Source organism: Maniola hyperantus, chromosome 21 (genome assembly GCF_902806685.2).
Source record: "Maniola hyperantus chromosome 21, iAphHyp1.2, whole genome shotgun sequence".
In the NCBI taxonomy this organism is placed as follows: Eukaryota; Metazoa; Arthropoda; class Insecta; order Lepidoptera; family Nymphalidae; genus Maniola; species Maniola hyperantus.
This window is the reverse complement of record NC_048556.1, coordinates 1,119,380-1,144,898: the sequence shown is the minus strand read 5'-3', so window position 1 is coordinate 1,144,898 and position 25,519 is coordinate 1,119,380. Positions and strand designations below refer to the sequence as shown.

The 25,519-nt window shown below is 38.0% G+C and overlaps 1 protein-coding gene and 1 non-coding gene across 2 annotated transcripts in view; both read left to right on the top strand.

Moving 5' to 3' along the window:
- The first annotated feature begins 2,743 nt into the window (after positions 1 to 2,743).
- Positions 2,744 to 2,815, top strand: TRNAD-GUC (transfer RNA aspartic acid (anticodon GUC)). Its single transcript has one exon. It is a non-coding gene; the product is annotated as a tRNA-Asp (tRNA).
- Positions 2,816 to 16,053: 13,238 nt separating this feature from the next.
- LOC117992582 (homeobox protein Nkx-6.2-like) overlaps positions 16,054 to 25,519 on the top strand; it is a 74,467-nt gene continuing 65,001 nt past the window's right edge. Inside the window, exon 1 of the mRNA XM_069505925.1 lies at positions 16,054 to 16,360. Coding sequence (XP_069362026.1) covers positions 16,054 to 16,360 — 307 coding nt within the window. The remainder of the gene's footprint in view (positions 16,361 to 25,519) is intronic.

The window sequence follows — 25,519 nt, the reverse complement described above, 5'->3', positions numbered from 1 at the left end:
ACATTGCTTGATTTTATCACAAGTAAACAATGTTATTCTATAATACTACAAGGGAAATCAAAATTTAAAAGGTCTACTAAAGCATTGGGAAAATTGCGTTTTTCGAAAAAGTTTTCTGCGATTTGTTTAATTTATGAATTAGCTAGGAACAAAATAATATGCAGATATACTTAGGTATTATAGGTAAATAGTAGGTAAGTACATCTGTACTTATATTTTAAAAATTTATCTTGGAAAAGCTACGAGTAAGATGGCGTCAACATGATACCAACCGCATTAAAATCTTCAAACTTTAAAAAGTTGAAAGTAAATAATGCACTTTTTTTCCTTTTTAAAAAAAAAAGAATATTAGCCATATTAAATGACTAATGTTCCCCTTTCCTCTCCAATTAAGCGTCAGGCTTGTGCTAGGAGTAGGTACGACAATAGTGCAACGGGCGGGATTTGAACCGTCGACCTTTCGGTTTTCAGTCCACTCCTATACCGGTTGAGCTATTGAGGCTCTATTGACTTATTTAATAAGTAGTTATATCGATCTACTATCGCCTACGTACATACTTACTTACAGATTGAGAATCTTTGATTTTTATTTAGAAAATAATATAGAACAAAAACTATAACATACGTAAGTAGTTAGTTAAATAATATTTTTAATCTTTTCGGTCTGCATTTTTAAACGTCTCGTTTTCTTATTCTAATTGCTACTGCAAACTTTACCAGTTACCAAACGACGCATTCGAAAAACAAATAGCGACCGCACGGAACCATGCATTTCCGCCTAATCAGAAAATATATCTTCCAAAAAGCGATTAGCAACCGCAAGCTTCCTACCCACTTGGTAGTAGCTGGCGAGTGGCGACATTTCACGCGCGTCTGCGGCGCCGGCAAGACGCACGGACGCATCGTAAATCGCAATTTGCAGCCTAGCCATTGACAACTTCGCTCTGGTATGTAGAGCTAGCACGTATTAGAACGGACGAAAATGTTTTACTCATGTTCAATGTTTTACTTATGTTTTTAATGTTTAACTCGAGACTCGACGCAAAACGGCAAAATACAAGTGGTTTGTGAGTTATAGCCGAAAATATGGGAATATAGAAAAACTAATGCTTTAAAAAAAATTGGTAAGCAGTATTGAACCAATCATAACAAAAACCTTAGTACTAAGAAGCATTCTTTAGGAACATAAGTTTTGAAAATTCTCAAGGTTTTTGCATGACGAGCATATTGCAGGCTATTTGTTTATTTTTCAGAATGAAAGAGTTCCCACGTGATTCTTAAAAAGCTATAATAACTGCAGTACAAACAGCCAAGAGAAGAAAAGAAGAAGAAAAAGCCTAAATCCACGAGAATGAATTCGCGAGTATCGTCTATTTGGTATACACAGATATCCTGCACGCCTAACATGCGACCACGGGAAAACTTTGTCTATGCATTTTTTTAAATAGAGATAGCGAGCAAACGAGCAGGCGAGTCACTTGATGTTAAGTGATTACCGCCGCCCATGAAAATTTAATGGTGTTATCTCTATAATAACACGGGAAAATGCGTAGACTTTTCTCGTGGAGCACATGACGTTAGCAGTTAGACCCTCTGGAGTCAGACATAGGCCACTTTTTATTCCGGAAAATCAAAGAGTTCTCACGGGATTTCTAAAAACCTAAATCCACGCGGATCCATCTAATCGTTTATAATTTTGTATTGATTATTTCAAGCACACATTTTCCCTTCTGCAGAATTCCCAGCTCTGTGGCATCGACATTTACCACTTCCGTGCACTTAGGGTTGTCACGTTACAATATTGCTAATCGACTTCATCCCCTCCACTATTCCCCCCCCCCCCCCCCCACTGGGACGGAATTTGGCGTTAAAATGTGCTTTAAAAAAATCTGCACTAGTGTTTTAGCGAATTCCGTATTTTAAACATTGTTGGCAAATTGCAATAGGTCGGTAGAGTGGGTAAAAAATTACATCTCACTCGCCATTTTAACTTTATGTGTCAAATTTCATGTCAAAGGTACGTTTAAAGTCCTTATTTGAAAGGTGAACCGTACTTTTGACATGACCCATAGAGTTAAAATGGCGCGTGAGAAGTCATTTTGTACGGACTATACCTACATATATGTATACAGTATTGTAGCTTGTTAAAGAGCTAAAAACATCACCACCCATATTATTATTATAACTAGCTTATGCTCGCGACTTCGTCCGCGTGGACTACAAAATTTCAAACCCCTATTTAACCCCCTTAGGAGTTGAATTTTCAAAAATCCTTTCTTAGCGGATGCCTACGTCATAATAATTATCTGCATGCCAAATTTCAGCCCAATCCGTCCAGTAGTTTGAGCTGTGCGTTGATAGATCAGTCAGTCACTCAGTCAGTCACCTTCTCCTTTTATATATATAGATATCACTACCCATAGACCATAATATTATAAATGCAAAAGTGTTTGTTTGTTGGTTTGTCCTTCAATGACGTCACAATGCAATGGAGCAACGTATCACCGTGGTTTTGAATAGGTAAGTATAAATTATACTAGTTAAAGACCTCGTGAGTGACATAGGTCCGACATTTTAATCATTATTAGACATTTTATCCCGAAAAATCAAAAAGTTTTTTCAAGGTCACAAGCATCACCTAGTTGAATATAACCAAGAAAATTCATCAACATTTTAACATGATGTCGATGTAGACACAATAAAGTATAAGTACAGTTCTCATTTTTAGCCATCGCAATCACAATCCTCGGTAGTATAGTGGTAAGTATCCCCGCCTGTCACGCGGGAGACCGGGGTTCGATTCCCCGCCGGGGAGAGCTTTTTTTGATAAAATTGATACCTAATTCATTTTTTCTTTTTTACAAATTTTAGACACATTTTTATTACGGTCTACTTTAATTTTATTGTGTCTACTCGATGTATAATAATTTCTGTACTGCTTCTAAACTAAATAGACAGGTCTAAAGTGCTATTCTATTCCGCAGGGAGCATTATGAAAGGGATAGCAATACACTTAGATATAGTCCGCGACAGGTCGAGATGGCAAACGGGGAGTGAACATCCCGCACACCGCACAGCCCCGCGCTAACCCAGTGCGGGCGAGCGCGGATGACGTGCGGGTGTGCGAGATGTTCCCTTCCCGATTGCCATCTCGACCTGTCGCGGACTATAGATAGGTATGTCATTTTAGGGTAGTTTATAGTGTGTAGTATGTAAGTACAAGAGAATTGGCGTGAAGTTTTTTGTTTTTTTTTTTTATTCAGATACAAGTTAGCCCTTGACTGCAATCTCACCTGATGGTAAGTGATGATGTAGTCTAAGATGATAGCGGGCTAACCTGGAAGGGGTATGGCAGTTTTTATTAAACCCATACCCCTTTGGTTTCTACACGGCATCGTACCGGAACGCTAAATCGCTTGGCGGTACGGCTTTGCCGGTAGGGTGGTAACTAGCCACGGCCGAAGCCTCCCACCAGACCAGACCAGAAATTTAGAAATTATAAAATTCCAAACCCCTGCCAGGAATCGAACCCAGGACCTCCCACTAATAAGACCACAGCGCTCACCACTGCGCCAGGGAGTGAGTTTACAAAAATATACTTACAAAAAATTATATTATAAACCAATTCAAGTGCTCGAGCAAATTCTACCAAATTAACATCCAACACAATTGAACTATATTTAGGAGAAATAGCGAACAAGTAGAACAAACAAATAAACAGCTATAACTTGCGGGCAGCTGTGGCGGTGACCACTGACCGTTGTTAATGATAATCACTTCTCTTCACTTTGGGCTAACTAAATTATGAGGGTAGTCCTTACTGCTAATTGCTATCTAATTACAATGCAATTGGTTCAAGAAAATGTTGTCTTCTTGTTCTTACCTAATAGAGTGAATAGGAATCTTCTACAACTGCAACTGGCAAACGCGTCCAATCTTAGGTCACATCATCACTTTCCATCAGGTGTGATTGTAGTCACGCGAGTCTATCTATAATGACTACAAAATGAGTTGCACTCGCACATAAGGGTTCCGTACCATCGTGAAATAAAACTTTTTTATTTTTGTTTAATTTTCATGGTGGTTGTTATATCAATATATAATGCTCCAGAACTTCATGACCAACTGTGTCGCATACGTGTCCCTGAATCCAACAGTAATCTTCGTCCACGAAAAAATAAACTTTTCGTGGTCCCACATCATCGCACTGTTGCTAGATCTATGTCACCTATACCCCGTTCATTAGCATCGTTCAACGCGCTTTTGGACAATAATGCTCAATGGGACCCATTTAATGATGGGTCTATAATAGGGGAAAGCAGGTAGGATTCGTACAGAGGGAGCATTCGTACAACAGTCATATCTACACTATGCTACATGGTGACGCGTTTGTGTTTTTGTATATGTGAGGCCCGCTCATATTCATAGGCTCACAGCTAAGTGCAGTGGCTGTACAACAGTCAGTTTTTTTAGAATAAGTCAAAACGTGTTTTCACTCCGCGAAAATAATTTTTCGACTCATCTTTGACGACATTAATTCGTGATAAGCTTGGCTCAAATTGTTAAAGTAACATATAATAGTCTTTGGATAAGTGCCTTAGATTCATGTGTAAACATTAATTTTGGGATAACCTTCACCGTTATTTTTATTTTGAATTTATTGTTTGATTTTTTTGGTTGGGGTACCTTCGTGCAGTTAGGAGTGGGGTGGATTCGTACTTTATGAATGCACCCCGCGTGAGTTCAGATCGTTTTTGCACTAACTGGGTTATGGGATTCCAATTCTAAACCACTCCCAGATGATAACATGCAACAAATAGTGGTGGTGCCTACACTAGCAGAGTAGAACTGGAGTGAAGAAACTCTCGGTTTGATCCTGAAATCGACCTCTGCTAAATATTAGGCTAGGAGTGTCGTAAAATCAAAAATACCTAGTAGTTTCATAGCCTATCGAGCGTCAAATATAGGCGACATTTGACGCCTGCCAGTGTGGGTGAAACCTCGATGTTTTTTTACAAGTTTCATACCTGTCGTGAGCTGCGCTATAAGTCAAATTAGCAACTTCTTATCAAACGTCAAAACGCTGGCTTAGTATGGCAGCTTGTATAAAAGATATACATAGATATGACGTCATAAACATATTTTGACGTACTCTTTATATTTAAATCGACAATTTAGAATCAGTTTAGAATGGTTAAAACTTACAATGGACGTGGATTTCACGAAATTTGGAAGATCCTCTGTTTAATAATAATTACTAAGAAATCGTTTATTTTTGACATAGGCGCTATCCCAATTCAACTCCCAAAGAAATAGCTCTTACTCAACAAGATCTATCATCAAGATTGCCACCTCCATCACCATCTACATCAACTGTGGGACGATGACGCCAGAAATTATGCAACCTTAGCCTAAAGTGAATGAGAATGCACCTAAAAAGACACAAAGAAAGGAAAAGTATTAGAAAAATTAAGGATATAACATATAATCCCGAAAAAATAGACTGATAGAAAAGGAAAGAGCAAAAAAGATGAAAAAAGAAGAACAAGAGAGAAAACAAGGCTAAAGAGATGAAACGCGAGTTACTATAACGGTAAATTTGAATGTTGATTAATGAATGACTTAAATTGTAACAAATTGTTTGTAAACACCATATTGTTAATTATTACTATGTTTAAGGTTGATTCTGTGTTAATTTTGATATCAATAAATGTTTAATTTCATATAAAATAGCCTTTTTAATTCCTGTGTACGAAGGCTCCCCACTATGTACGAATGTACCCTAGTCGATGTACGAAGCTACCTCGCGTGTGGGGTGCTTTCGTACGATTTCCATTTTTTGGGAAATTCATCATAGCTTTGTCATCTTACTTTGCATCAATACTGAACTACACTATAATTAAAGCCAGATAACTAGGTAATCCAGCAGCGTTGAAATTATTTTGAAATATTTATTAGTTTTGTTTTTACATGACCTAGAGTAAAAAGTGTACGAATCCTACCTGCTTTCCCCTACTGGTTCGGGAGTTACTGAAGTACGCTGAGAGCATTACATGAATATGTCATTCAATGTTCTCAGCGTACCTACATATTCAAAATCCTTTGATTTTTTATCGTTTTGTATTTTATGTCTTTTTTCTTGTACCTTTATTTGTATTTAAATTTATTATTAATTATCTAGTTAGTGTAAGTGGCACTGCCGTTCTAATAAGATATAAAAAATAAAAATAAAATAAAAATAAATCAATCAATCAATCAGCCTGTTTGCGTCCACTGCTGGACATTCACGCACTTTCGTGTAGAAACGAAAAGGGCATGGGTTTAATAAAAACTGCCATACCTCTTCCAGGTTAGTCCGCATCCATTTTAAATCTCATCATCACTTACCACCAGGTGAGATTGTTGTCAAGGGCTGACTTGTAATGGAAATACAAAAGAGGTAATTACGTAGGTACCTACTCAATATAAATTATTATTTTCAAATTACCAGTATTATAGTCAATAAATAATCTGAATTCGTAAAGTTTTTTAATCGCGAGCGAATTTTTCTAGCCCCCCCCCCCCCCTCCCCCCGCGCAAAATTTATTGTTTTTAATTTACCAATACCTGTTATTGGGGGGCGATCATTCGCTTATGAAATGAAAGGAAATGCTTAGCTTTCGCCACCCACGCGGTAGTGGTGTCGACATTCGATATGGCTCTATCGTTAACAATACCTACGAGTACTGTTAGACCGATACAGGTAGCACACCGGATCTTCTTAATATATATATTTAGAACTGTGTAGAAGGTGACTGACTGACTGACTGATCTATCAACTCACAGCTCAAACTACTAGACGGATTAGGCTGAAATTTGGCATGCAAATAGCTATATGAGGTAGGCGTCCGCTAAGAAAGGATTTTTGAAAATTCAACCCTAAGGGGGTGAAATAGGGGTTCGAAATTTGTGTAGTCCACGACAACGACGAGACGAAGTCGCGAGCATAAGCTGTGGCGAGTGGACGGGGGCGTGTTTTGAATGCATGTAGAGGTTTGCTTATGAGCATGCTAGTATCGATCAATTGTTTGATTTTTATACCCTTTCATATTATCTTCCTCCCGCATTTCTACTCGGAGTCGAATCGTTCTTCCAAAATTTTCTTTTCTTTCTTTCTTTATTTCATTCAACTTGAAGGAAGATATTCCTATTGTTACGGTAGAAGTCTTGTGCAGAGTAGAGTATATTTTTGATTTAATATTTTATTAAAATTAAACATATTTGCCGTGTTTCATTATTATAATTTATAAATTAAATAATTTTACAATTTTATTTTAAACAGACATTTTTTTATACATCTTTTTTCCTTCCGTCAGTTCTGTCTAACCAAACAGTGGGGCTGATTCTTTTGTACACAATCTCTAAACTAAACTAAATTAACAGCTCTTTTAGTGCTAGCCTTTTCCGCAAGCAACATTATGAAAGTGATAGCGGTATATTTACACGTGCCGTGTACAACGGAATTAGCCTCAGTATGTCCTACCAACTTAATCATAGATCACAAACCAACAGAAGGCACACCACCAGCTTCCATACAAGATGAATAGGGTTAATTTAAAAGGTATCGACTATCGATAGTGCAGGGCAGCTGCCGCACCTATCGGCCGCAGTCCGCGGTGTCCGTTAATTGTGCGAGTTGAAAGTTTGGCAATTCCCGCGCACCTGGCACCTCTCCATGTTTACTGTTTCCACACCTTCACTCCCGAGGTGGAAACACTAATTTTACTATCGATATTAATCGATAACTGATTTTAATGTCATCCCTCTAATCGGAAGTCTGTTAGCTATACAGGGTGTAACCAGAACGCTAGCAAAAACGGAGACAGTTGATAGTACTGGTATAGGTACCACAAAAAAACGCGAAAAATTAAAAAATCCTATATTATAAATACTATCTGTACCGGCTTTACTCACGTGTGTCGTCGACGTTAGCCCGACTAGTTTCGAACCCATACGGGGTCCTTTTTCAAGGGAGTCCGTCCGCGCACGCGCCGCGGTTTTGACTGCACGCGCCGCGGGTCAAAACCGGGTTGAAAAAGGACCCCGTATGGGTTCGAAACTAGTCGGGCTAACGTCGACGACACACGTGCGTAAAGCCGGGACAGATAGTATTTATAATGGAAATCACTCACGGTAGTTTAAACGCTAAAATCCTATATTTTGTATATTGCAAACAAAACATCTGACTGACGCTACAGGTCAACGTAAGTTACGGAAGTAGGCCATTCGGAGTCAATGCTGCGTCATAGGAGGAGCATTGACCCGAATTTTGCACGCTATACATTGCGTTGCGGGTTTGAAAAATACTAAATCACTAAAACTATAAAATAAGACAAATAGTTATTGGCTTTGGATTGTGTTTAGGTAGTACAATAATAACGCTATGTTTTTGCTAGCGTTTTTGTTACACCCTGTATTATTATGGTAGGGTAAATCTATTGCAGATCTACTGTATCTCGTGAGTGGTACCTACCTAGTACCTAGTCTTAGTTATGCCTAGGCATTCAGATGAAATGCTGACTATTTACTACCTGGAAGATAAAGCGAAGAAGGCGAGGAAGTTCTTAGTCCATAGGCCGTTGGGCTGCATCCTCATTTGAGTCCTGCATCCCTGAAACCCTGAAGCAATAAAGGCCTTTTCGTTGACACTTATATCCTGCGAGGATTTAAGTATTTATTTGATTTTTCCGTAAAAAGCATTAATTTTCTGGAAAAAAAATCTTTATTGTCCATCTGTCCGTTCGTCCGAATTACAGGAGTTTTTAAATGGATTAGTAATAAAACTAAAATTATGAGTAGGTAACTAGATGATGTCCGCGACTTTATCCGCGTGGATTAAGGTTTTTAAAAATCCCGCAGGAACTCCTTAATTTTGTGGGATAAAAAGTAGCACATCCTTCCCCGGGATGTAAGCACAAACAGTCGGTAAAACAGTTTAACCGATTTTGATGAAATTTGGTACAGACCTCAGACTAAGAATCAAGAGACTTGTCAAACGCGTATACCCGAAAGGGACAAAACAACAAAAGAAATCATACTTACGTATGAAAGGTTATGTTTCATAATTTGCGTTCGCTACAACTGTTACACAGCAAAGCAACATGGCTTCTACACACCTTCAATACTAAAAAAACAGAAAACTAAATAAAAATTCGTAATATTCGCAATAAATTACTATCACAGAGGTTTGTTGGGCACAAACTACAACGTGCCCAACAAAAAAATGACAAAGACAAAAAACTGTGTTTATGTCTCTATCACTCTTCGGAGCTTTTCTATTCACCTAGCTTGCTCTAACAAGGTATTATTATTTTAATGCCAAGTCTCCTTATTCTTAGTCTGAGGTACCTACAGACTAAATTTTAGCAAAATCGGTTAAACTGTTGGGTCGTGAAAAGCTAGCGGACAGACAGATAGACACACTTTTACATTTATAATATTAGTATGGATTCTATGCCTTATTATAAGGGTACTTTTCAATTATTCTGACCTTCATTTCAATCAGGAAAGTGTAAAACCAAAATATTTTCAATGAGAAATATCGAAACCCAATAGGTACCTACCTACCTATAACTATCCAATAGCTATTGGCGCGGGTTAAATCGTGCGAAACGATTTCATTTGACAACATTACTTAATGACATTATCCTTTTTGCGCCACGGGGCCCCTCCTAATGCAATTAGGGCCCTCGAGTCGAGGGGCCTCCATTTAATTTTAGTTTGTTTAGTTTATCCGCATTACTGGCGAAGCGCCACCTAGCGGACGTTTGATTAAAACTTAATTGAATGGAAATATTGTATTGTAACTTTTTAATGCATTTAGTTATTCATTTTATTATCAATTTAATTTTATAGAAAGTTATTTCGTTGTTAAACTTATGTTTGTAAATGATATTGAACTTTTAATTGAAATAAGCTTATGCTCGATGACTTCGTCCGCGTGGACTACACAAATTAGGAGTAAACTTAGGGGTTGAATTTTCAAAAATCCTTTCTTAGCGGATGCCTACGTCATAATAGCTATCTGCTAGCCCAGCCCGATCCGTCTAGTCGTAGTGGTTTGAGCTGTGCGTTGATAGATCAGTCAGTCACCTTTTCCTTTTATATATTTAGATCATATTACGATTATTAATAATTGTTCTACCCTTCGGTAGATTTTGTAGTTATTATCCTAAATTAAACGGTAGGGTGCAAATTTTTGAGTTTGCCTCTTTGTAAGGAATACGCCTATTCAGTCAATTGACCATAATTCACGTAAACGCACTGCTTACTATACTTTATGGGACTCGAAGGGTGTGCTAAGGTGTAAGAATGGACACGGGATGAATGGGAGGTAAGGTTGGGGTGGCATTTATAGCGGTTTCATAAGAGGAGAAATTTATTTATTTATGTAGCAAGCAAGGAAACAAGTTAAGTTTATAGCACCAGAGGAACTTTTGCCAACTTTTTGTGCCCTTTGAATAACCCCATGTTGAAATCTTCCAAACGAATCCTATATTATACCTACTTATATTGGGGCCGATTCTCTTGTACACATTCTCTAAACTTGTGTACAACAGAATTAGCCACACTGCAGACTTTATTCTAAGATAGGTACAGAACGGGGCCGATTCTCTTGTACACAATCTCTAAACTAAACTAAAATGGCACGTCTAAACAAATCTATTGCTATCCCTGTTATAATGTTGCTTGCGGAAAAGGATAGCACTAGATTTACACCTGTTAATTTAGTTAAGTTTAGAGATTGTGTACAAGAGAATCGGATAACCGGATCGGAGAGGATCGGATCGGAGAAGAGGATCGGATCGGATCGGTCGGGAAGAGGATCGGAGTTTTGAGATTGTGTGGCCTCATTGTTTAGAATTTACGTTTAAAAACTTAGATATCTTGCAAGCTCATTTAATTGTAGTTACTATTTAAGTTTCATTGCACTGCAAACAGGTTTAATTTCTGTTATCTTGTTCTCTTAGAGCAGTTGTAGAAATGCGGGTGGATCTGCGAACCCACCGCGTCCCCAGAAAACTTCTACTACTAAGTATTTAAACATTAATGAAAAGGGTTCACGATCTTCAGTAACGAGAAAAACGACGCAGAGAGAAACCTCACAGTTTAGTTCAAGGTGTGCGCACAATGGCACGTCCGGTCCGCGCACAATGGCGCGCCTCCCATCATCGAAGCAAGTAGTTTGCGCGACGTGTTCTTGATCAGTTGTTGTTCCGGATGAGACCCTTTGCTAGCTCACTACTGAGCACGCGTCATCTCTAAAAATGAGAAGGGGTTGGCTATTTTCCACCACGGCCAACTACGGTGTGAATTCACACATCTTCGAGAACAATAGAGAACTGTCAGGTATGCAGGTTTCCTCACGATGTTTTCCTTCACCACAGTAAAACGCTCATAGCTCCTAAAAGTAAGAGGTCCGGGATCGAACCCTGAACGATCCGAATTGTTAACCACTAGGCTATCATCGCTATAACTACAATAAGCTTGACTAGATAATATTGTGTGGTGATCGCTGTAACTGTGACCCCACCTCACAGTTTAGTTCAGGGTGTGCACACAATGGCACGTCCGGTCCGCGCACAATGGCGCGCCGCCCTTTGTGCCATGGAGCCTGGAGGCAATTAGTTGAACGACGTGTTCTTGACCGGTTGTTGTTCCGGATGAGATAAACACGGATAACATTAAGAAACTCTCAAATTAAAGGAGTTCCTAACCCTGAGATTGTTGCGGCCTTCTCAGACCAAGGCGCGTTTGAATTGGTCAAAACTCAAAGTATTTCTCAAACTATTCCTTACTAGCTGATGCCCGCGACTTCGTCCGCGTGGACTTAGGATTTTAAAAATCCCGTGGGAACTCTTTGAATTTCCGAGATAAAAATTAGCCTATGTCACTCTCCAGGTCTTAAACTATACCTACCCATGAAAAATCTACAAAAAATCACGTCGATCCGTTGCTCCGTTGCGACGTGATTGAAGGACAAACCAACAAACTAACAAACCAACAAACCAATAAACCAACAAACAAACAAACAAACACACTTTCGCATTTATAATAAGGGTAGGACTAGGGTACTGACTAAACTAGAAGGAACCTACTAATGTATTTACCGAGTTTCATGTTACTTTTTCTTGGTAGGAACGGCATTCTGAATCAGTTGTAGTAAATTATTTTGACGATTCAAAAGCACTTGCAAAAGCTTCATCATCATCATCATGATCAACCCATCGCTGGTTCACTGCAGAGCACGGGTATCCTCTCAGAGTGAGAAGGGTTTGGCCATAGCCTACCACGCTGGCCATGTGCGGATTGGTAGACTCCAACATCTTAGGGGTAGATTCATTTTTGGGAATGTAGGTACGTAACCTACCTACATTCCCAAAAATTAATCTACCCCTAAGATGTTGGGAGCTATTTTTAGTAATTAAATATCCCTTGCTTTAACGGTGAAAGAAAACATCGTGAGGAAACCGGCATTCCTGAGAGTTCTCCAAAAGGTTCTCGAAGGTGTGTGAAGTCTGCCTTGGCGGTAGACTACTTATGGCCGGAATTATTCTCGTTTTGAGAGAAGACTCATGCTCAGTAGTGAGCTGGCGATTCATTGATAGGTAGATAACTACGTTATCTCCGAGTGCTATAAGCTATAAATTAGCGAACAAAGTTGCGGGAAAATCAATATATAAATATATATATATATATATATGTATATATATATATATATATATATATATATATATATATATATACTTATAATAAAACTGTAACAGGTCAAATTCTGTACATTGAAGATATTTTGAAAATTTTTTTTCGAGGGCACTCTATAATCGATACTGAACCCAAAACTGTAATTTTTTTCATTTTTGTCTGTCTGTCTGTCTGTCTGTCTGTCTGTATCACGGCCGCGCATCACGCTGAAACTACTGAATGGATTCCAATGAAACTTGGTACGATTTGAGGTCATACTATGAGGAAGAATATAGGATACTTTTTATCCCGAAATTCAGCATGGTTCCCGTAGGAGAGGGGACGAAAGTTAAAATGTATACTGAGTTGTAATTCATTAACGCGTAGTCCGATTTCATTCATTCTTTTTTTGTTAGAAAGGGGATATTTTAAAGATTGTTCCGTAAATATTTCAAGGTCATCGGTTTTTAAACGACTGTCAAAAAGGAGGTGGTTCTTTTTTCTAACTCGATTTTTTCGAGGTTTCTGGACCGATTTGCAAAATTTTTTTTTAAATCAACAAAAAAAGTTTACGTCGTGGTCACATAAAAAATTCTGGATTCAACTCCTTAATCCTGATGCTGTAGGGATGCTGCCCGCCTGGGTTATCAAGATTCAGAAAGTGTTCATAGTGAATTCATATTGTCGGTACCAAGCAACGACAACAATCCCGAAAAATCAAAGAGTTCCCGCGGGATTTTAAAAAACGTAAATCCACGCGGACGAAGTCGCAGGAATCAGCTAGTGCTAGTATAAAAACATGCTGACATAAATAAATGCTGAGGAATAGAACCTAGGTTTATTACCTAGGGTTATACACTAAATACCTACCTAAACAGTAAGAAACTTTAAAAATAAGTACCTAAATTATCATTATTCAGTATCTATTCAATTATCTCCCATTAAAATATTCTAATTTACAATTACCCATAGCACAGGCACACAAAGGCCGATTTCACCATAATTTAATATTAAATATCCATTTTATAATCCATCCATTGTTGCTCACCTTTATTTTTGACGCCATTTTGTTACGGGGTTCTATTTAATCATTTTAATATTGGTTAATGGCCGCCGTAGGGATTATAAAGAGGGGTAAAGAATTGACTGCTTTTTTTTGTTGTCTGTATTTCTTTTGTCGCTCACGGCCGGATGTGGATATCGTTTTTAATTGGTTATTCGAGTTTTAGTGGTGTGTTTTGTTAGAATAATATTAAAATTTGTAATTTATTATTTTACTAGCTGTTGCCCGCGACTTCGTGGGATTAGGTTTTTTAAAAATCCCGTGGGAACCCTTTGATTTTCCAAGATATAAAGTAGCCTATGTCACTCTCCAGGTCTTTATCTATAGGTAGGTACACATGCAAAAAATCACGTCAATCCGTTAAACCGTTGCGACGTGATTGAAGGACAAACCAACTAACCAACAAACAAACAAACACACTTTCACATTAATTATAATAAGGGTACTTACCTACTGATTTATTCAGATACAAGTTAGCCCTCGACTGCAATCTCACCTGGTGGCAAGTGATGATGCAGTTTTATTAAGCCCATGCCCCATTGGTTTCTACTCGGCATCGCACCGAAACGCTAAAATGCTTGGCGGCACGGCTTTGCCGGTTGGGTGGTAACTAGCCACGGCTGAAGCCTCTCACCAGACCAGAATTTTAGAAATCATAAAAATTCCAAACCCCTGCCAGGAATTGAAACCGGGACCTCCCACTAATAAGACCAAAGTGCTTATCACTGCTCCAGGGAGGTTGTCAAAAAAGTGATCCTATAAAGGTTCCCTTTTTCTTTTGAGATACGGAACCCTAATTATTGTTATTATTAACTTTAATGATAACTGCATCTTTAACCCTCAGCAGATGTCTAATCGTCGGGGTGTAATGGCGCCAATCGAGTGTGTGGCAATTAATACAATATTTGTCACATAAACTACGTCCTTCCGGTGCTCCCGCTTCATTCACTGTCGGACTATTCAGCTCAGACTATTATCTATGGCTCAGACTATTCGCCGCTTAATAGAGGGGTAGACACGCAAAAATGCAAAATAATAAATCCTAATTGTAAATGTCTATAGTTTAGGAGATATACGATGAAATTAATGAACATATCTTGCTAAATTTTGTGCAGATTAAAACATTTTTTTCTACGTCTTAATGCTACAAAAATTTACCAGACATTTTACCGCGGTTTCTTAACTTTATCTAGAGACAGAAGCATTGGCTCACTATAATTTGCGCAAAGAATCAGCCTGGCTGTCCAGCGCGGAAATTCAGCCATGTATTTTGGCACCATTGCACATATGGAAATAATGATCCATAATACAACATTTGTCACATACCTACCTAAATAACGTCCTTCCGGTAGGTACCTACTCCCGCTTCATTCACTGTCGGACTATTCAGCTCAGACTATTATCTTTGGCTCAGACTATTCACCGCTTAATAGAGGGGTATAGATTCGCAAAAATGCAAAATAATAAATCCTAATTGTAAATTGATTCGTTTTTAATATAATATCTAATAATCATAATAATAGTTTATTTTTATTTTCAGGCAATAAAAAACCCATATACCTAGCTACACATTTAAAATTACAATAAAGTAAAATTTACATTACAAAGCATACATTGAACTGGGTAACTTATAAAAACAGTTTTACAGTTAGTTAGTTACCTACCAGGTAATAAATGAACGCATAGGTAAAGGTAATTATTAATGGTAGGTACATCTGCTACAATCATACTCTGTAGCTGTTGAGTTAAATCATAACCCTCCATAGCTTTGTAGTCGGGTAATAAACCGCTCTATTCACTCCCGGACTATTCAGCGTACAATACTACAAAGGGGGGAGGGGGGGACGCGGCACCGCAAAAACTGCACCCGACTTAATTATAAAGAGACAAGAAACGCTATTAAATAGCGATTCGTTAAATCTACGCTCTCGTGTTAACACTACCCATACCCTGTCTCTATCACGCATATAAGAGATAAAACGAGACAGCTATACATTTTGTGTTGGGTCCTCCAATGGGCGGCGACTCGGATATAAGGTTTAGATTGACTGGGCGTTCTCTATTCAACGTTTTTTTTGTTTGCGACGGGTTCCGTCAGCTTTTCATTTGGTATCGGTCCGCGCGCGTAGATACAACTATTCGAAATTCAAATTCGAATTTCGACGATCGTGTTTATCATAGACAGTGCGTGATTATGTTCGAAATTTAAAGACAAAAGATGCTTTAACTTTTTTTTATTATAAATAGCAAGTGTTGTGGACTAAAAAATGTCGGAACTGCGTGGTTCGCCACCTCTTTCGAGGGTTTTGGACGGTGGTTTCGGAGCTCCGTTGGCAGCGTTAAGTTCTTTGGCGGAAGCGCCTCCTCCGGCCCCGAACCCTCACGGAATAGACCACATACTGGCGAGGCCGTCAGTTGGATCAAATGTTGGCGCTGGTCTGTTGACGCCAAGGTTATCTTTGGCGGCAGCGGCGGCGGGCATGGCACACTATCTGCAACACAAACCGTTATATTGGCCTGGTTTCCAAGGGCTGGTGTCCAATCCCATGGCGTGGAGAGAAAGGTTACAGTCAAGTAAGTAATACAAATACTTACCCATATTAATAGATTGTAGTGTTTTAGTTTCGTATTCGTAGAGTCGTAGAGTCGTAGAGGCATCCTACGTTTACGGTTGGCGATACAAAAGACATCAACGAAATTCAATCCCTAATTTGTATCTAATTTTGTTTTTGTCATAATTATTTTGATATTATGTAATATTGATATTAATATAACTTCTTTACCGTTATAGCTTTTTAATCAATTTAATAAATATTTATTTAGTATTATTACATAGTTAGGTACCTACATCATTGATGAAAAAAAATTGAGTTGATTTTATTTGATTCATAGGTAGGTAGATCTATTAATTAATCTCTTTAGGTAGACTAATTAGTTGATATTACCTACCTAGATATTACTTTCTTATCTGTCTAATTTAATATAGGTACCTACCTAGATAGATATACCTAAATATACCTATCGGCTACCTATGTTAGTCTTGGACATTAATTACTATTAGGTATCTGTTATATGATGCCCGCGACTTCGTCCGCGTGGATTTAGGTTTTTGAAAATCCCGAGGGAACTCTTTAATTTTCCGGGATGAAAAGTGTAGATATGTCTTTCCCCGGGATGTACCTATGCTAATTTTTTACCAAATTTCATCAAGATCGGTTGAACTTTTGGGCCGTGAAAAGCCAGCAGACAGACAGACTACACACTTTCGCATTTATAATATTAGTAGGTATAGGTAGGTATATAGACGAATTATAAGTCTCTATATCATAGGTAACAATTGATGAATAGTCAAAGTCAAAGTCAAAGTCAAATGATTTATTCAAAATAGGTAATAAATTACTCTTATTGATGGTCTGGTATGGTGTTAGATTTGTAAGATATACTTAGTGGTGATACTTATTACGCAAACTTAAAACTAAAGCTACGAGGGTTCCAAACGCGCCCAGGTCTGAGAAGAGCCCACAACAAACTCAGCAATAAATTAGTAATACTTACTTAGTATAGATTTTTATACCTACATTATGAAACACGTACCCACGTATTTTGAAATATTAGGTAATTTAATTAAGCAGGTACCTACCTATTAAGTATTGTCGTAGGTATAAGATATTTAAATTCATAAACTCAAAGACAAAATTTTCTTAGTTACAAGAAAATTGGTGATCTACACAATAGGCTAACTAGAAACAGAGACAAACTTGCAGCTCCTGCCTTCCGCCTCAGGAAAGTCCAAAAGTCATTTGTGGGTATTGGTATTACCTTTTATAATAAAATCCCGCAAACTATTTTGGACTTACCTTTGCACAAGTTTAAAAAATCTATTAAAAATATGCTCCTGAAAAAAGCATATTACACAATTGAAGATTATCTAAATGATAAAAGAGCGTGGATTTGACCTGCAGCTCGTTCCGGCAACGCACAAGACTGCAAATACTATTTTATACATGGCATAATTTTGTACCTATATCAAATATTTGAAAGGAGCAACCGCCGAGTTTCTTGCTGGTTCTTCTCGGCAGGAAAGGCATTCCGAACCAGTGGTAGATGCATCCGACTATTCGTAAGTAATTGTAAAAGTTTATACGAATAAAAAAAGATTTTCATTTTCATTTTCATTTTCATAGTTTAAGCTTGTTAAATAATATAAATCCCTCTTTCCTGATAGAATTCAAAATTGTTAACGAAATGAAGCCGGCGTGTTAAAATGAACGTGTTAACACGAGCACTGACGTTATCGCTAACAGCGATCTGTAGGCACGCGGGGTGTGGCATGTTAAGTGTTAACATCTTGAGGAACATGCCTATGTAATGTGCTGACTAATAACACCACGATTTTGTTACATATTACCTACTTATTTGCAAGTAGGTATATATCTACCTACCTACTTGTTTTAATCACCATTATCATGATAACCCATCGGTATCTTTCAACGCAGCCGGTACTCCGAAGTGTGATTTAAGCACAACAGGTAGATGCCAGAGTCAAACGCATTCTTCACCTAGTCCGTCCAGTCCAGCGTCTCAGCCTACGTCCCCGTGGCTTCCTTTCTTAGATCTTCTCTGTGAGCATCTTCTTTTCTTTTGTGAGTTTCTTTGCTGACGCGTCTCTCCCGGCACTGAAAGAAAGAAAGAAGAACCCATCGGTAGTCCACTACTGAGCACGGGTCTCCTCTTAGAACGAGAATAGTTTACACTTTAGACTCCCATCGGCGGTGTTCCCACTAGATTACAACATGGGGTTATTCAAGGGGCAGACCAACAAATTCCTGAAAGGCCGGCAACGCATTGGCAGTTCCTGTGGTACCGCAAATACACTTCAGGTGACCCACCTGCTCGTTTGCTCGCTATTCGTATTTAAAAAAAACATTTAGGCCGTAATTCCCCACGCTGGCCAACAGTGGCGTGCACAGGAGTTCAAGCCAGGGTATGCATTTAGGTATGAACTTATTTTACGGCAGGTTATAATGAAAAATAAGCATTGATTTATTACAATGAGGGTAAGCAGTGCGTTTATGCTTCTATGAGCTGCACGCCACTGCTGGCCAAGTGAGGATTGATATACTACACACACCATTGACAATATTATGGAGAACTCTCTCTACCTATACCTATGTCATATTAGGTATAAGTACCTAAGTAGATAAAATTCTAGACATCTGAGTTAGTAACTAGGGTCCAGGTATTCTACCGTTGTAAAACTAGATGGAATTATAGACTATATACCTACTATTAGAATGAAAACCACTTTGATATACTTTAGAATGGCTTTTATTCACTGTTCAGACAGTAATTATTATTTATATCAAGACAAGAGCAAACACCACTTTATACGCGCCAGTTTAGAGTAAAGTTTCCCATAGATTCGCTACTCTGCAGAGCACACCATAGATAATACAATCACCTAGTTCTTATCCGTCTAACAATACCTAGACCGTAAACGTGTATGTTAGGGTCGAGTCTACATCTCTACTTAGTCGTACGTACCGTCGGACACGCAGAGCTCGCTTCCGGTCAGGTGAGGCTGTCCGTCGGAACAAATATATTGCCTTCACAATACAGCCTCCTTTATGTTCCCGTACATACTTCACACTTTGTTACGATTAAGGTTTATGGCCATCTATTAATAATGGTTTTTATATTATAAGTAATCGGCTTAGACTTCTTTTTGGAATAGGTTTATCGTAAGACCAGAACCTCATGGCAAATAGGCTAAGGCAAATTTTCAGCATGATCACGAAATTTATGTATTAAAAAAAACAAATAATTTTCACTATGACACTAAATAACAATTTTCATTACAGTGTACTATATAAATAGGATATTCACAGAGTACAGTGTTGCTAATTTGGTAGGTATTCCATTTTCGTATTTTTCATGAGAATCATTTTCTGCTCTACCTAAACCTAAGTTACTTCTAATAATTATTTGAAGAGTGAAACCCCTTTCTTCTTTGGAGAAACAATTAATTTTTTATTTTGAATTTAATTAGGAGGTTGTGAATAAATGTAAATTGAAACTGAAAGATTATAAAATAATAGGTAGATATCTTATTACATAGTTACTTAGGTACACCGTATTACAAAACTTAAAGTTGAAAGACCCAAAGCGTTAGATAGAGTTTTTATATTAATAATTAACTTATGTAAATTAATCTCCTACTTAATTATTAATAAACTGTAAGCCTGTAATTATTATGCTAATTATTAGAAATATAACTTGAGATGTTGTCAGTTAAAAGATTAAAGATTTCGGACTCAATTTATTTGAACAGATGAAGTGGCTTGGTTTTTGTGAGGGTTGTCAAAGAATTGCACACCTGAATTTATAGACGACTAGCTGATGCCTGCGACTTCGTACGCGTGCATTCAGATTGTTAAAAATCCCATGGGTAGGTAGGTATACTCTTTGATTTTCCGGGATAAAAAGTAGCCTATGTCAGTCTCCGGGTCTTTAACCAAACCCATGCAAAAAAACCTGCCAAGTGCGAATTAGACTCGCGCATGGAGAACTCCATACTACAGTCATATTTTTTTGACATTTTGCACGATAAATTAAAAACTATTTTGCATAAAAATAAATAAAAATCTGTTTTAGAGTAGGTAAAGATAAAGCCCTTTCATATGGTATCATCTTGGTATTTCTTGGTGATCTTACTTTGAAAGTTAGAAATACTAATTATTTGGTCATGAACTTATTGCAAGCGGTGCGCGTCGTTGGTGCGCAGAGTGCGGGACAGCCCCAACACCATTCTGCAGATGATTGCAGCCCGACTCGATTGTCCTTATCTTCGGCATTGCTGTGAAAGACATGTTCCAGTACCAATGCCGGAGAGAAGGTACTAGATATTTAATTTTACTTTTATTTATTTATTATTTTATGTATTGGTATTTTACTTTTATTAATTTTAAAATAGTTATTATGGGTATGTTATTAACCTGAAATAAATCAATTTTAATTTTTTATTTAATTTTTTTTGTTAGGTTAGGACGTCCGCCTTTTAATCGGAGATCGGGGGTTCGATCCCGGGCACGCACCTCTAATTTTTCGGAGTTATGTGCGTTACAAGTAAATAACTAAATTAAACACAAACCAATAGAAATAAAATGCCTTGTATAAAATGTCTCTCAAGCCTGGCCTGGCCCTGGGGTACAAAAACAATTGGGTATTTGACTTGACTCCAATTTTTTTATTACTTTATTATAAACTAGGATAAAAATAATGACTTAAACTGAAAAACTAATTAAATCGATCAAATAACAAAAAAGTTATGAGCATTTAAATATTTCTGATTAGACAGAGATAGCGATAGGTAGGTATAGCATTTTGACGTCACACCTTACTAATTCCATTATGCCATAGTGCGGTTTCATACAAATTTTCGTTTTGCGAGAAAGGGATAGAAGACCCTCCCACTCCAAACATAAGCCTTTAACTTTTTAAATCTTTGTTGGATTTTAATATTCTTTTCAAGGTACGTCATTATTTTTATCCTAGTTTATAATAAAGTAATAATATTAATCAAATTCAAAAGTAGGAAAATACCCAAGTGCTAAATACGTTTTGATACACGAAACATTCGGATAAAAACAACGGAGTGGAGTGGAGTGGCGCCAACATGAAATATCAGTCATTTCGTTATTATTGTCGTAAATGTCGTTCGTATAATGCGATGTGCGACATCTCACAGAAAGAATACAAATAAAGCTAAAGTTCAAAACTATAATCTGACTACGATCCTCTTAATAAACGCTGAAATATAGTAAAATTGTATTTCTGTCGCTTGGTAGGTATTACAATACCTACTAGCTGATGCCCGCGACTTCTCGTACGCGTGGATTTAGGTTAGGTTTAGGTGGATTTTCCGGGATAAACAGTATAGCTATCAAGCTATCTCTGTACCAAATTTCATTAAAATCGGTTGAACGGTTGGGCCGTGAAAAGCTAGCAGACAGACAGACACACTTTCGCTTTTATAATATTGGTATGGATGGGTAATAAATGACTCTTTTTGATAGTCGGTTGTTGGATTTGTAAGATATAGTACCTAGTGATAATTATTACGCGAACTTAAAACTAAAGCTACGAGGGTTCCAAACGCGCCCAGGTCTGAGACGAGCCCACAACAAACTCAGCCGGGTATTCTTTTTACTATCACCACTTTACAAGATCACTTAAACTTATTAGAACTAACACAAAGTTGTCGCAACTCGATCCCAAGCTTGCTTATCATTTGAATAATCCTTTAGGTAGGTACATTGTGAGAGGATTTTTCAATAAGTTTACGTTTTATGAAAACTTGTTGAGAGACATCGCCAATAGGTATGTTTTCTGGAAGCTTATTAGGTAGGTATATTATAGTTCTATGCTTTATGCTATGCTTAGGTTTCAACTCCCTGGAGGTCAGACGCATTTGCGACCAACTCAAAATTATGTGTCAAATTTTGCGAGGAGATGTTAATGCTCCAGAACTTCATAACCAACTGTGTCGCATACGTGTCCCTGAATCCAACAGTAATCTTCGTCCACGAAAATATAAACTTTTCGTGGTCCCACATCATCGCACTATTGCTAGATCTATGTCACCTATACCCCGTTCATTAGCATCATTCAACGCGCTTTTGGACAATAATGCTCAATGGGACCCATTTAATGATGGGTCTATAATACTGGTTCGGGAGTTACTGAAGTACGCTGAGAGCATTGCATGAATATGTCATTCAATGTTCTCAGCGTACATATTCAAAATTCTTTGATCTTTTATCGTTTTGTATTTTATGTCTTTTTTCTTGTACCTTTATTTGTATTTAAATTTATTATTAATCATCTAGTTAGTGTAAGTGGCACTGCCGTTCTAATTAGATATAAAATAAATAAAATAAAATAAAAAATAAAATAGTTATACAGTGCGTGTTGCCAGTGATGACATATGGATGCGAGACATGGTCGCTAACTATGGGCCTCATAAGAAAGCTCAGAGTCACTCAGCGGGCGATGGAGAGAGCTATGTGCGGAGTTTCTCTACGTGATCAAATGAAATGAGGAGATCCGTAGGAGAACTAGAGTAACCGACATAGCTCAACGGGTTGCGAAGCTGAAGTGGCAATGGGCAGGGCACATAGTTCGTACAACCGATAGACGTTGGGGTCTCAAGGTGCTAGAATGACGACCTCGCACCGGAAGACGCAGCGTTGGAAGACCCCTCACTAGGTAGACGGACGACATCAGACGAGTCGCAGGGAGCCACTGGATGCAGGCGGCGCAAGACCGTGGCGTGTGGAAGTCCCTACAAGAGACCTATGTCCAGCAGTGGACGTCTATTGGTTGATGATGATGATGATGATGATGATAGTTTTACTAAGGATCCCAAAAAATCTGACCCAAATGACAGTGACACGGCGATCACGGTCGGACGGTTTTAATTAGTTTTATTACGGCTGTATCGCAACATATTGATATCATGATAATATGATAAGGTGATATGATGCGGCATCACAATTATGTGATATCAGCATTGAGGATTATTGGGTTTTATGTTGTGTGGGCGGTTAGTATCTTAATTAGTTTACGGGGTTAGAATTAACTTTGCTAGTAAAGATTAACTAGCTATCAGTACCCGTAGTACAAGATTTTACGTCTCACCAAACGAAACCAAATTCGAGAGTCGAAATATTTCCGCGTTACAGTAAAATGGACCTAAACAGCCTTGAATTGAAGTCAAATATTCAATGCCACTGATTTTAATTTCGCAATGTTTCCGCTTGGAGCGCTGGCTGTAGAAGTGTAGACAAACTTGAGCTTTAAAACAAGGCATTTAAGATCCAGTTTACTGTAACGCGGAAGTATTTCGACTCTCGAATTTGGTTTGGTTTGGTGAGACGTAAAATCTTGTACTACGGGTACAGTATTTTGTAATTTTTAAACGCTTTTACCTACACTTCAAGGAAATGTAGGTAAAAAGCAAATATGGCATTTCTCGTTCAAAGAGCTGCATTGTACCTAATATGGGCCTTTGAAAGTAGTTTCGATAGCTGCAAAGTGTCGCTACTAGATGGCATCAACAGTCGCTTCAGTACTGAGTGAACATACATATCGCAAATTCGTCACTGGCAGCAAGCGTCCAGTAGCTTAGCAGTCAGAGGGTCGGGCGCAATCCCAGAAGACGCGGGTTCAAATCCTGCAATTTTTGATATGTATTTAAAATATTTAGCTATCGGTATTTTCGGTATCTACCTACTTCCTCACTTAAAAGTTCTATGATAAAATTAAAACGTTATACCTATAGTATTATTATATAGTATCTATTTAAAGTTTGACGCAACTCACAGAACGATCATCTGCCCATATTGGTTGCCAATCAGAAACCTTATCAATCTAAACATCCACGCAATATTGTAAAGTTGCCACTCTATCAGTGAACAAACAAACATACACTACACCTGTACGGGTACGCCCGGGAATTGAACTGATAAAAGAAATCAGCCTTTTCATGTAATATATCTCACTGAAGTTAGGTATAAGTCCTCGTAGGTAGGTACTACCTATTAGGTATTATGAAAATAAATTATTATTGATTATGAATTATGGAGAGATTATGGAGAACTTTTTGAGATCGTTTATCTTGACATATTAAATTGAGCTTTAATTTAGTGTGCAACGTAGCATGTACCTATAGGAACGATAAGTAGGTCATCTATAGGTACACCTATAAAAAGACCCGTAAAATAAAAATAAAATATATGAAAAATTTGGTGCTATTAGCATAGCATGCACCTACCTACATTCGGACGAAGCCAAGCAAAATTAATCCATACTAATATTACAAATGTAAAACTATGTCTGTTTGTCTGTAGGTATGTCTGGTACGGGCCATTCGGTCCGTTTAACCGATTTTGACGAAAGGTACAGAGATAGCTTGCATTACGGAAATGGCTAATTATAGGCTACTTTTTATCCCGGAAAATCTACTCATGTAATCAAACGGTTTCCACGGGATTTTTAAACAACCGAAGCTTAGGTAGGCGGACAAAGTTGCGAGCATCATCTAGTATTTAATATAATTTTCATTTTATGAAGCAGCAACGTAATAATTAGCGTGAAGGGTTATCGGAGTGGCAGATTACGGAGATTACAGCGTATTACGGCTGTAATATCGTAATATTGGTGATAGCCTCCATTGATATGGGGAATCAATACACATTAATTAGAAAAAAGCCCTATAAATGATGGGCACTTAGGCACTTTAAGCCTTTCTCATTCTGAGAGATGCGCAATTGGCCAGCTTGGTGGACTATGGGCAAACCCTTCTCATTCTGAGAGGAGACCCGTGCTTACTATAGTGATGGGTTGATCATACGACGCAATTTGGTGACAGTGAGATAACTTAGAAATAATTTGATTACGATTACGAGAGAGAGAGGGAAAAAGAGAGAGAGAGGAAGAAAGGGAGAGAGAGAGAGAGTGTGTGTGTGCTTCTGTGTTTGTTAAAAGTATCGTAGCAATAATTTAATTATAAATACTATCTGTCCCGGCTTACTCACGTATGTAGTCGACGTTAGCCCGACCAGTTTCGAACCCATCCGGGGTCCTTTTTCAAGGGAGTCGTAATAATTTAATTACGATTACAATCAGTGCAGTATTCAAAACATCAGCAGCCGTGGGGGGTAATGTGTATTA